Source organism: Solanum lycopersicum, chromosome 3, assembly GCF_036512215.1.
Source record: "Solanum lycopersicum chromosome 3, SLM_r2.1".
Lineage (NCBI taxonomy): Eukaryota > Viridiplantae > Streptophyta > Magnoliopsida > Solanales > Solanaceae > Solanum > Solanum lycopersicum.
Window position 1 is genome coordinate 65,875,044 of NC_090802.1, and position 12,838 is coordinate 65,887,881.

At 34.4% G+C, this 12,838-nt stretch overlaps 1 protein-coding gene across 2 annotated transcripts; it reads right to left on the reverse strand.

The window, feature by feature from the left end:
- Positions 1–305: 305 nt before the first annotated feature.
- LOC101261107 (proline-rich receptor-like protein kinase PERK15) lies at positions 306–7,289 on the reverse strand. Of its 2 annotated transcripts, none has more exons than XM_004235615.5 (8): positions 6,457–7,289; positions 4,804–5,340; positions 3,564–3,650; positions 3,383–3,453; positions 2,405–2,481; positions 2,086–2,233; positions 1,785–1,946; positions 306–896 (listed from the first exon to the last, which is right to left on the reverse strand). In XM_004235615.5, exons 1-8 carry the CDS (start codon positions 6,821–6,823, stop codon positions 600–602), a joined length of 1,746 nt encoding a protein of 581 aa, XP_004235663.1. In that variant the 5' UTR covers positions 6,824–7,289; the 3' UTR covers positions 306–599. The 2 variants fall into 2 exon arrangements, with proteins under 2 accessions (XP_004235663.1, XP_004235662.1); XM_004235614.5 differs by having other exon boundaries at positions 3,564–3,665.
- Positions 7,290–12,838: the final 5,549 nt, after the last annotated feature.

Genomic DNA, 12,838 nt, shown 5'->3' on the forward strand with positions numbered 1-12,838 from the left:
CAAATATAATGACAATCACGTTATTTGAAATTTGATTACCTGTATTCCACTGTCACTCTAGGCATCAATTTGAAGTCCAAACATTACATGCTACAACAAAGATTTGGTCAAAACAACATGAAACCAAGCTAACTATTTCATTTTATATTTCACCATGAAATATTGTAAAAGTTGAGCTCGCTGTGTTTTAATGGACTCACAGCCCCGAGCAACTGTATTTACATCAAATCAATAGATGTAAGACATGTATTTTCACACACATATTAAACATGACATGTCAACGCGGTGTGGCAAGTAATAACCAGTTTCAAGGATAAAAAAAAATATAGCCAACTTCATGGCTTCATATAATGCTTTTGATAATCCTTTCTTTACATGTAACTTTAGAGGAACTGGATATGGGAACAATACAAAATCTGCAACAGCACCTAGATCAATTGATAATTACAAAGATGAGTGGCATATGAAAGGTATGCCAAATTCACACAATTCTCTAAACACACTACCAAATCCAACAATTTCTGAGAAGAGTTCATTACATTTGCACCCTTTCGTTCGAAAAAAAAAATCACTGTTTTCTGCTTCCTAGTTGTCTTCTTCTAGTCTATTCTAATTTCTCGATGACCTTCAACACTAGAACGTGTGCCTTGAGTTGTTCTTAGGCCTTCACTACTTGAACCGGAAGGATGGGGGCCAAATTCACTGGTAGGCCCGCTGCATTCACTAGAATTATGTGCCTGGCTTTCCAGAGCCATCTTTCTAAATTTCTTAAGGTCTTCTTTGTACTGAACAGCATCAAAATCCGAGCTTCCGTAAGATTCATGTATACCACTATGTCCAGGTCTAAGTCCATTTAACTCATCCAACGGCAAATTTCCTTCTAAAGCTCTGACAATCTGCATAAGAAAAGTTCCAACACTTAATATTAAGCCAAGACAAGTATTCTTTGACAGTAAATATAGAATTGGTATAATATTTCAGATGCTTCCTCAATCCTCAAATATAGAGTAACCACCTTGGGATTGAGAGAGGTGATTATATATCCAAGTTATTTCAAATTTTCAATTGTATAGTCCAGTTTCCGTTGAGCTAACGCAAGATGAAGCAGCACTCAACAAGTTGTAAATTCCATTTGTATGGACAGTTAAAAGGTGAGTATGTTACTAAAAGGGGGTATTTTGCTTTCTTTCCAAGTAGTGTCAAGAGAAATGATAAATTGCTTTCTTGTTTTAACATCTGAAACTCAAGGAGACATTCTCAAGGAATCTCTTGTAGACTTGCTGTAATTATTAGTACCCATAAAGAACACAATGTGACATAGTGTTGTCCGAGAATTTATAAAGAACAAGGTTTGGAGTATTTGAGGAATATTCCTAAAGGACCTAGACTAGGAAAAAAAGTAAATTTACAAATATGCGCTATAACCTCCTTGTAATAAGTAATCTACATTTTGAGATGCTAATTGTGCAAGGAAACAAATAGAGGCACCTGGCACTGTGTCACACGTAGTAGCAATTGGTAGAGTGTGTGTTTAATAGAACAAAAAATGTTCTTTAGGCGACAAGTATCAGACACCAGTTTAGGTGTCAGAGGGGTACAACTAAAAACTATTTCGGGCAGAAAAGAAGCAAAAAGACTCGAATATAAATCATTACAACCTTTTGTCACAAGAGGAATTTAACCTTACTTCTAAGTTCAGACAGTTCCTTTCCACATGCAAATCTAAAGGTAGTCATGCAGCTACAGTGTATGTATAAAATAGAGGTTTTACAATTAGAAGGTACCTGACTCATACGAGGCCTGCGACGTGCTAGATGGCGCACACACACAGCAGCACAAGTGACCATTCTGGTCATTTCAGTCAAGTCATAATTCTTGTCCAATCTTGGATCAGCCAGAGTATCAAAGTTGCCATCATCCAGAGCCTGGGTAAGCAAAGGCCTCGCCTAATTCAATGAGAGAAGTGTTAGTTTTTTCGGGGGGGGGGGGGGGTTTACATACAAAGAATGATATGCACATGCACATGAAAATCTCAACCACATCCAGTTGTCCTAGATTATTGCATCACTTACAAAAACAACTTACCCAATCAACAATGTTATCGTCAAGGTAGGGTTGAGCTTTATCAATCGGCCGTCTTCCAGTTATAATCTCCAAAAGCATGACTCCAAAAGAGAAGACGTCAGACTTTTCAGTAAGCTTCCCCGTAAGAGCATACTCAGGAGCTAAGTACCTGCAAAAGGTAGAAGTTAGTGAAAGAAAAAATATGGAGAGCTCAAAGATAAACATAAAACGTAAATGTATTGGGATTAAATATTGATTCAATGTGCTATAGCAACTGCAGAATAATACTGCATGAGGATGGAAAAAGAAACGTCTTCAATACATGATAAAAGAGTATTACCCAAAAGTTCCCATTACTCGTGTGGAGACGTGAGTATCAGAGTCATAATTCAACCTTGCAAGCCCAAAATCAGCAACCTGGATCACAAATAACAAATGCATCTAGCAATCAACTTATATGTAAAAGAAGAAAAAAAAGAGGTGTTCATTCAGCCAGCACTAAACCGCAGCAGCAGCCACACAAGATTACAGAAATTCAGATCATATTTGATGGCCTGGGTTTTCGAAAATCATTACAACTTACTAAAAATAAATTCAGAAAATACAAGTCCAAAGAATTTGAAGGAAAAAAGAGCAAGCACGCTTGTTTCTGTTTCTTACTTTAGGTTGAGAAAACAAATCCATAGAAGATAGTCAGATACTTTCCACTTCATATCAGGTCCCACCAACGTTTGGTGTCAAATGCCGTAATTCTTGCTTAATAATGTACCCAATTAAAACGTTGAGGTTTCAAAAAGAGAACCATATGCCAGGTTTTTGAAGCTGTCAACTCATATATGAATATGATGTCTATCAGTCTATCATTAATAATTCATCTTACTGTAATTATAATAAACAAAGCTTGACGGCAGTTATTTCACTGTTTATCTTTTTTGACCTTGGTAACTTTGGCAGTTATTGACTTATTTCACTGTTGTCAATCGAAGTTCCAAGGTAAACGAAGGAAAGAAAAAGCTCAGCCTTGATTGCCCCCTGGCAGGATAAAATTGCATTAAGGATTTAAGGACACAGTTGCCTTAGGCATTCATGCAGTTAGAAAAGGAATAATCGTCACCAAACCCCCAAACTGTATCTTCTATTATTGTAGGGGTGTCTATTATAAGTAGCCCGGTCATTCTCCACATATATAAAGCTCTTGCTTTCTAAAGTAGATGATAGTGGAAAATGAAAAGGGCATGCTTTACCAGAAACATTAAGAAAACAACTGCAGATTGATGCACACACTATACACACAGAGATGCAGAATTGTCCATTTTACCTTTGCATCAAAATTGTCATCAAGAAGAATATTGGAGGCCTTGATATCGCGATGTATGATCTTGGGATGACCTGCCAAGACAGACGAATTTCAACATATTCAAATGCAAAATCATGAATTCTGCCGACTTAAACAAGAAAGGTAATATTAATTAGTAGAATTCTGCCACTCATGAACATACATTCTTCATGCAGATATGCCAATCCTCTTGCAGAACATAAAGTAACTCTCATCCTAGTTTCCCAGCTTAGTGGGGGATGCTCCTTGCCTGCAGTTATGTCTCCTTTTTATTTGTATTATAATGTCAGGTAAAAGAAGTATCAATGTCTGAATATTAAAAAGGTAAAAATTAACATAGTCAACAATTCATGATAAAGAAAACATTCAACTATCGGGCAACAGCCATGGCCAGATAGACAACCAAGGGTATAATAATGCATCAAGATTACTAGTTACTTAGAACTCACACTTGGAAAGAACAAGAAAATTGCAGTTTCTCTCTGACTTCTCTAGGGATTTCTAAAAAGATCAAATGACGATTAAGCTCAACAATAAGAGATACCTAACCAGGAACTGTGTCTAAAACATAATAGAGGAAAACAAGGAATTGGGAAGGAAAGAAACAGACTGATTTGGAATATATACTTCACAAGTCTCATTCAAAAAATAACAAAATAAATTTAACAAAAGGCTAAAACTCGAAGGAATTGGTATGACAAAGTTAGACTTGTTTGTTGTAGCTTTGGAACTGGACTGTTAGTGTGAATATGCCAATTTCTTCTTCAACTCACATGTCAATTTGAAGAACATTAGGAAGCAACCTTTTTTCCATTCTTCTCTTTCTCCTTTAGAAAACATAGTTTGGGTAAAGGGGCACAAAGAAGTGCACCGCACAAAATTTCCCACAAGGCAAGGAAATCAATGTATATCCTTGGTAATCTAAAAAAAGGGGGCACACAACCTCATTGGGAATGGAGAAAGAGTGTGTACCCCTTACCCTTCAACTCCCTTCCTTTGAACAAACTAAATGATTAGTGCTCTTTTACACACATCATAATTTGGTCATTTGTAACACCTGAACATCAGCAAGAAAGTTTTGTCCTTTTTGTGAATTCAATTTTAAATCATGTGGTACGTAACTCTTCTGCTTCAGGAAAAAAGTTTAAAATACTAAATAAAAGCAAGAAAATCTTTGAATACTGAATAAGACAGGAAAATCAATGAATATGAACACCCAAGCCCCTTACCCTTTAAATCCCCTTCTAATTAAGCTTAAATTTAGATCATATGGTGAGGACAACTTCTGCACCATTAAATGATTGCGAGGAAGCTCTCGGCTCTAATAAAAGCAAGCATGACAGCTGAAAGCAGTCTATGCCAAATTGCAGAAGACAAACTATCTAAATACTCTGAGAACTTACCATGCAAGTGGAACTCCAAAGTTTTGTTTGGGACAAATTCATAAACTAACAGCCGCTGCACCCCTGAAATGCAGTGTCCAACCAATGAAACAAGATGCTTGTGATGAACGTGGCTAATAATCTCCACCTCTGCTTGAAATTCACGCTCCCCCTGCCCACTTCCAGCTTTAAGTTGCTTAATGGCAACCTCCTTCCCATCACGGAATACTCCCTTGTATACATATCCAAAACCACCTTGACCAAGGAGGTTGGAAACAGAGAAATAATCAGTAGCAAATGCTAATTCTTGATAGGTGAATGTAGTTCTCGAGAAACTCGAGCTGGAATCAGGGGTTGTTTGTAGAAAAGGTTTGTCAGTACTCAAGTTACTGCCAGTGGAAGGTGGCAGTGAAGGAGTACATCCATCTGCTGCAGTTACTTGTGGAACTGATGTAATGGATGGTGGAGGGGAGGGATTTATTGGAATCCTCACCATGTTTTCTGTTGAGGGAGGAGCATTTTGTTGCCAGTGATGATGTTGACCACCAAACAAATTATCTGAGCATGAAACCATATTATGTAAATGATGATGCTTATAATGATGATCTAATAGTAATAATAACAGTAGAAGGTCATCATGTGTGTGTGTGTGTATATCATAAATTTTTAAACAAAAATAATTGTGGCCCCTCCTCCCCAAAGGAAAAGGCAACTACACACAAACAATCCCCAAAGGAAGAAAGCCAAGTTTCAACTGCAATTGATACTGTATATAAGAGAACAACGCCGCCAAGCAATTTAGCACTTTTAGTTTTTTAGCTTCAATTACTTACTTCCACGCTGTTACTTCTGGATATACTAATTCGTTAAAGAGTACTATTTAACAGCAAAATAATGTGGTAAAGCTGAAATGCAATAATTTTAAATCTGAAGTGCTTCTTCTGAGGCCATTGGAACACAAAATATCCCCCTCACCGCCACTACTACTAATTTCCCCAAGAGAATCAGAAATTTGATGGACTGACGCTTGAATCTTCGTTCTGTTCTTAATAATCATCAACTCAATAAAATAACACAAAACCAGTTCACTTAATTGATAGTTCCTTGGATAAGAAGGACAAAATTCAAAAGATCTCATTATCACTAACCAACCAAGGACATGGCTGAAAAATTAAAATACCAACTGTAATAAGTAATAAAACAAGGAGCTCCATTTGGGGTCACTGATACACCGAAGAACATGACAATATCATATCAGTAAGGTCTGTAAGGTGCATAGCAACATAACGTGTTACAAGTATGACTACAAATTCAAAATTTTAAAATCATATGAAACAGAATCTCTGTTTTAAAATAGACGCTAGGGAACAAATACTCAAAGGTGCCAACAACTAAAATCCAAATTTATATTCAATTCAGCAAACAAATCATTAAAAAAATACTACTTGCTTACGATCAGACTAGAATTAAATTATTCAACATGACTTCAGACCCAAATGACCCCAATAAATGATAAGGAAAATTAAGGAACAGTGAGGATGCAAGAACACTTTATTAAATCTGTATTGAACACCAACTCAACTATTTAAAATTGCAATAAAAGGAAAAAAAATAAACTAAGCCCAAATGGTCATCAAAATCCAATATAAGAAGAAATAATCACAAAGATTTCACCTTTGGGAGCTTGTGATGGATCATGACCAAAACCATTTAGCCCAAGACGCCTTTTTCTCCTCTTATACCAAAGTGCAAAAATGCACACACATATAAGCACAAGTGCTCCTCCAATCCCAATTCCAACTCCAAGTGCTACTAAAGTTGTACTATTCGATGACCCATTCGACGGAGCACTCGTGGGAGAGCTTCCATTAATCGATGAGGGCGGCGGATTTAACAAGGTCGCCGGAGAAGGCTGACTAGCAACATCTGGAGACGGAGGAGTAGTACTTGGGTTCACCGGAGATGTTGGAGTAGTTGCATTATCCGCCGGAGGAAACGGCAACGGCGGAACCAACGGCACTCCGGGGAGCCCAGTAGACATTACCGGAGTTCACTTTTTTCTTTAAGACTAGTGTTTTTCAGCAGTTTAAAACCAAGATCTTGAAATTCTCTAGGTTTTTTTTGAGTGGCGTGAAGAATCAGAGTGGACAGTTGAAAGAGCACCAAGACAAACAGGTTTAAGACACAACGGAGAAACGTGAAACAGTGAAGAAGATGCAGAAAAGGAAAATGTTGAATGAAACGACGTCGTAGTGGTGACCTTTAGCCAACTTGCACAATATAGAGCACCTGCCTTTATTAAAATACGTGGACAAATTATCATCGTTTTTAGCCTTAAATCGATTATATTTTAAAGTTGTGCGTATATTTTGTTTAGAAATTTTCTGATGCCACATATGACTTGTCTTTGATAACAAATACTTTGAAGCATGTTGTTTGGGGTCTTTAGATAAATGACGATGCAAGAATTATCGCTGAAAAAGAAAATAAAAAAGGTAGAATCAAGAAAAAAATATATTCAAATAGGAAAATAGATCCCCGCGCGTGATTACGGCATGTGATTAGAGCTTTTGTTTAGCTTTCACATAAGTTTTATACGGCTTTTACATACTCCTGTGAAATAATTGTAAGTTTCAAAATTTTACCATAAACACATTACATGTTTATCTATTTTTTTTATAATAATTATTATTATTATACAGTTTTATTCTTTTAATTTTAGTGTTACATGTTGTCACTTTATTGATACTGTTTTATTCGTCCTTGTCCTTTGTGTACTTTTTTTTTTATATGAAATTCATTGGTGTTATCCTCTGAATATGTATTTGTTCTCGCACAATACTCACAAACGCGAATAAGAATCGGACTAGGTAAATTATGTTTGAAATATATTTAAATATTAATAATAATATTAAATTTTGAAAATAAGTTTTTATCCCTTACACTGTAATCATATATTTTAAAGGTTTATATGTGTTCACGTAGATATAAAAGATACTGCATAATTATAAATAGTAATATATCCACGTGAATATATACATACCTTTAAAATACACTATTAAATATTGTAAGGGTTTTATATAATAGCAGCAATTTCAGCTAAAGTTAAAATGATCTGTTTTTATTCCAAAAGTAAAGATAAGATTATATTCACACCATTTGTTTTGAATATATAAAAATAAGATTGTGTACATACTACTTCTCTAAACCCTTAATACGCACTAAACATGTTATAATTTATAGTTATTATAAAACATAATCTTGGTTACATAACAAGTTAAAAAAAATTAACAATATGAAAATTATTTACCATTGTATATACGAAATGGTTCTTTTCCTAACAAATTGAGTTTTTATTGATAGTAGTAGATTACAGTTGCCTTTAGAAGGCTTCTTGGTTTCTGTCGAGTTGGTGAACGACCATGAACCTTCACCAAGAAGATATCTGTAGCCTTTTATTCTCTTGTAATTTTGCAGGGTGCAACTTCTTTTTTTTTCATTTTCCCAGGCACATGTTTCATTTTATAAATATTTTAAGTCTAATTATTCAGGTGTTGTTTAATATCTTAATATTTATAATACAAATTTTAATTATCAAGCATCGCTACAACAATTTATATTGAGTCTAAATAGTTAATATTTCATGTGTCCCTAATTACTTGTCTACTTTCAAATTGATATATATATATTGAGAAATCAATAATTGATATAGTGGGTTTATCAATTTAATCTTATTAATTATGAAGTTGATGAATTAAAAATTTAATATTTTTAAAGCAAAAACTTCAATTTTTTTCAAAGTAATTAATTGAGAGTATAGTAAGTAAAAAAAATATCCTTTTTTGATTTGTAAAATGTACAAATAATTAGGAACAATTAAAAAAATGTGAACAAGTAATTAGGGACAAATGAAGCATGTAATAAAAACTATTTAATACCATTGAGATGTTTATTTAATACTTTTTTTGTTCCTAATTACTTGTCCACATGTTCTTTTCTTAATTGTCCATTTTGATAAATTAAAAAAGGATAAAAAAAAAATTAGTTATTATACTCTCAATTGATTATTTTGAAATATGTAAAACTTCTTGAAAATCTAAAATATTAAATTTATCTACTTCGTAATTAATAAGAGTAAAATGATAAACTCACCATATCAATTATTATTTTCTTAATATGTTTGTTAATTCAAAAGTAATTATGGATTTAAAAAACATTGTTAAAGGCTTTTGGGCATTGTGCTTATATTTTGTGATAGGATCAAAAGATTTAATGTGTGCCGTTTGATATATTTATGAGAAGAAGACGGGGTCATTTATCAATGTCTTTATATATTTGTCAATTTTGATATTCATTACGCTTGTTCATGAATGGCTTCATCAAATATATATCATTGAAATTAAGCCAATACATAGTTATAATTGATGGATTTTTAAAAATTTATTATTTAGTATGTGTTTGATATGAGGAAAATATTTTTCAATTTTCTTATATTTGATTTGATAAAATATTTTTCAAATCAATTCATTTTTCTCAAATTTTTTAAAAAATACTTTATTTTGTAAAAACAAGAAAAATATTATCCAAAATTCTCTTCAAATTTCATATTTACAATTTTTTTGTCAAGATAATAAATTTAAAGTTTACACTTTAAAGATATTTTCATCTTCATTTTATTTTTATCTTTTACCCCATTCCCCCCCAAAAAAAAATATGAATTATAATTTGTTTTCATAATCCCCTTACCAGCCCCAGTCCCACCCCACCCCCACGAAAAAAACAATTTAAATTTATTTTTAAAAAATTATTTTCAACTTCAATTTTTATTTATTTATCTCACCTTCATCCGTACATCCTCCCCTCCAAATAAAATTGAAGTTTGTTTTTAAACAAATACTTTCAATTTTTAATTTTTATTTTTTACCCTCAAACCCGCCAGCACTCCTATCACCCCTTTCCCTCCTCCCAAAAAAATGAAGTTTGCTTTTAAAACATATTTTCACCTATAAAATTTTATTTTTTCATTCCACGCCATGCCTACCCGTGTCACGACCGGAATCTAGACCCCAGACGAGACCGGCATCGTTGACCTCTCAGAGGTCGCAGACAAGCCTGCTTACGTCATTCTTACTTTACATAGATTAATTTTAGCGGAAAATTTGAAATTTTTGATTCTTTAATCATAATTGCTGAACATTCTTAACTTTTCGTAATCGTTCATCATCAACCATCTAACATTTAAGAGAGAAGCAACTGAAAGTAATAATTCATTAAGTATTAATTGTATGTCGGCCACAATAGCACCAATACAAAGTTTGAACCAAAACAGGAAAGAAACGCTAGTGGAACATGCTCCACTAGCTCAACTCTAAAACTACGCTAGATTGTAAAACAGTAGCATCCTCGAAAGCATGAGGACCTACCAAACTCCGGATGAATACTGACGTCCGGATAGCTGCAACAACGAACCTGTAGCTCTAGCGTCCACCTGTGCCTGCACCTAAAAGTAAATGTTCGTATGGAATTAGTACACACTTGTACTAAGTATGGGTATATGCAAGTACACACCAGGGACATACATGAGAAAGAATAGCTCTTTCCTAACAACATGATTTTTGGAAGTCAAGTCAGTGGACTTGCCAAATTGAGATTGGGAAAGTTATGCCATGAGAGTGACATGCATCATTATAATTATCGTATGGCACACAAAACATAACATATTCATATAGCACATAACATATAACACATACTTTCTCTCATATTATTCATTCGTATACCATGAGACCTTATTATCATAGACTTAACTTTAAGACTTTCCAAAATGAGGGCTCAACATATGGGACCTCAACTAGGGAGCCTTCTTTAGCAAACACAGAGTCTGCTTCACTCATTCATTCGTATTTCATTTCAATTCATTCATAGGCCAGTGCGAACACCAGCTATACCTAGGATGTAGTTTAAGACTTTCATCGGGTTTGTTGTGCAATGATCAGGAATGACCTAATGTCATTACCTAATCTAGCTCACCTCTTGATTATCCTATCCTAACACCTTCGGTATCATTCATTTCTTTATATGATTCATTTGAGGCTGGCCTCATTCATTCATTGGGAACTTTAACTTTAACCGACATAGATCATGTGAGCATCATGAAATCCAGTGTCTTCCCCACACCGAAAAGAGGTGGAATCACCGGCCAAAGCGATTCAAATAACATGCTAGCGTATATGGGAATTTAACCCCGCCAGATCCCTATAGTGGCAATATAGGTTCAAAGACTAGGAGATGTGTGGAGACCCATACCCGGCAAGCCGGACAGTCTCATCTCATGAGAATTACGTGAACCTCCGCCCTTCCCGAAAGAAGGCATCACCACTCATAGCTAGTCTATCGGTGCTCGGTATAAAGTTCCATTACATGCAACTCATACATCATAGAAGTTTGCTTCTAGTATGAAGACATCATAGCTCAATAGATGATTTCTCATCTCATCATTAGTATTAAGTGTTTTAAACTCAATATTTTTATTAGAGTATTCATAGAGACTGGTCTCTTCATTATCTTACACTCTCATTGGTGAGTATGTATCGGTAACATTTTCTTAAGCTCATTTAAGATTGCTCTCATCATATGCATTAACCTCACATCATGATTGTCACCACATTCTTTATTTCATTACGTATATCTTAGGTTCACTTATTCTTGAACGTATGTTAAACTTATACATCTATACATACAAGCCATGAGGCTTCATTTATAGTTCGTTAAGTGAATTCTTGTTTTTCTGAGATTATGTATTACAAGACTTATGTATCTTGTATATATGTCAGGATCTTTGATTTTTTATCTAAGTAGATGACATTATTCTTGAATATTTCACTCACGTATGACTTATGTATCAATACGGAGGTTTGGACACGAGAACCCAAATTTTGAATTATTTGGATATCATTTATATTTTTCATTGATTTTTGTTCTAATATTCATAAATTTAGAACTCTAAGTTAAGTCTCAACATTTTCGTGAAATAATAAATTTTCTATTTTAATTAGAATTCTAAATTAGATTTCAATCATTTACATGAAAGAATAATTTTCTAATTTAATTAGAATTCCAATTTAAATCTCAATATTTACATAAAAGAATTAATATTCTATTTTTAATTAAAATTCTAAATTAAATCTCAATGTTTACATAAGAGAATTAATTTTCCAACTTTAATTAGAATTTTAATTTACTATTATTATTATTTTTAATTAAATTCACTTGAATAGGGAGGTTGTGGGTTCGAACCCCCACAGCCCCCTTATTTTTCCTCTCATTTTCGCTGAAGAGGAGACTGTGAGGTGGTGGGTTCGAACCCCCACAGTCCCTCATATTTTTTTTTTATACACTGCTACAGTCCTTGAGGTCGTGGGTTCGATTCCCACGCCTCACGTTTTATTTCTTCCCATTTTTCCCTCTCTCGCGCGCACTTGGAGGTCGTGGGTTCGAATCCCACGCCTCCCATTTAATTTACTGAATTAATTCCCTTCCCCTCTTTTCCCCAGGTCGCGTGTTCGATTCCCTTCAGTCCCATTTCTTTTCCCTTTTTCGCGAACTGGGGGTCGGGGGTTCGATTCCCGCCCCCAGCATCTTTTTTTTTTTTTTTTTCTTCCTCTCCCAGTACCCGATTTCGAATCCCCCCTGCTCCATTCTTTTTCCATGCGAATTTCGCCAGTCCCAGCCCCCATTTCGAGCCCCGTCTTCAACACTCCTTTTTAATTATTTTATCAAGGCATGTGTTGGTGAGGTCTCGGGTTCGATCCCTGAAGACCTCACCTATTTTTTTTTAATTCGTTTTTTGCTCAAATTTTCCAGAATGTGTCTAAAACTTATTTCCAGATTCTGGGGCACTACTCCATAATTTTTCACATCCTTTTTACGGGTTAATTTAGCATTTTTTTCTTATACATTCATTAATGTTCTTAAGACAAATTTAGGGGGATGATTTGATCATTTATTGTGACTAGAATTTATAGCCTTTCAACCATGTGAATATTACGAATATTACGAT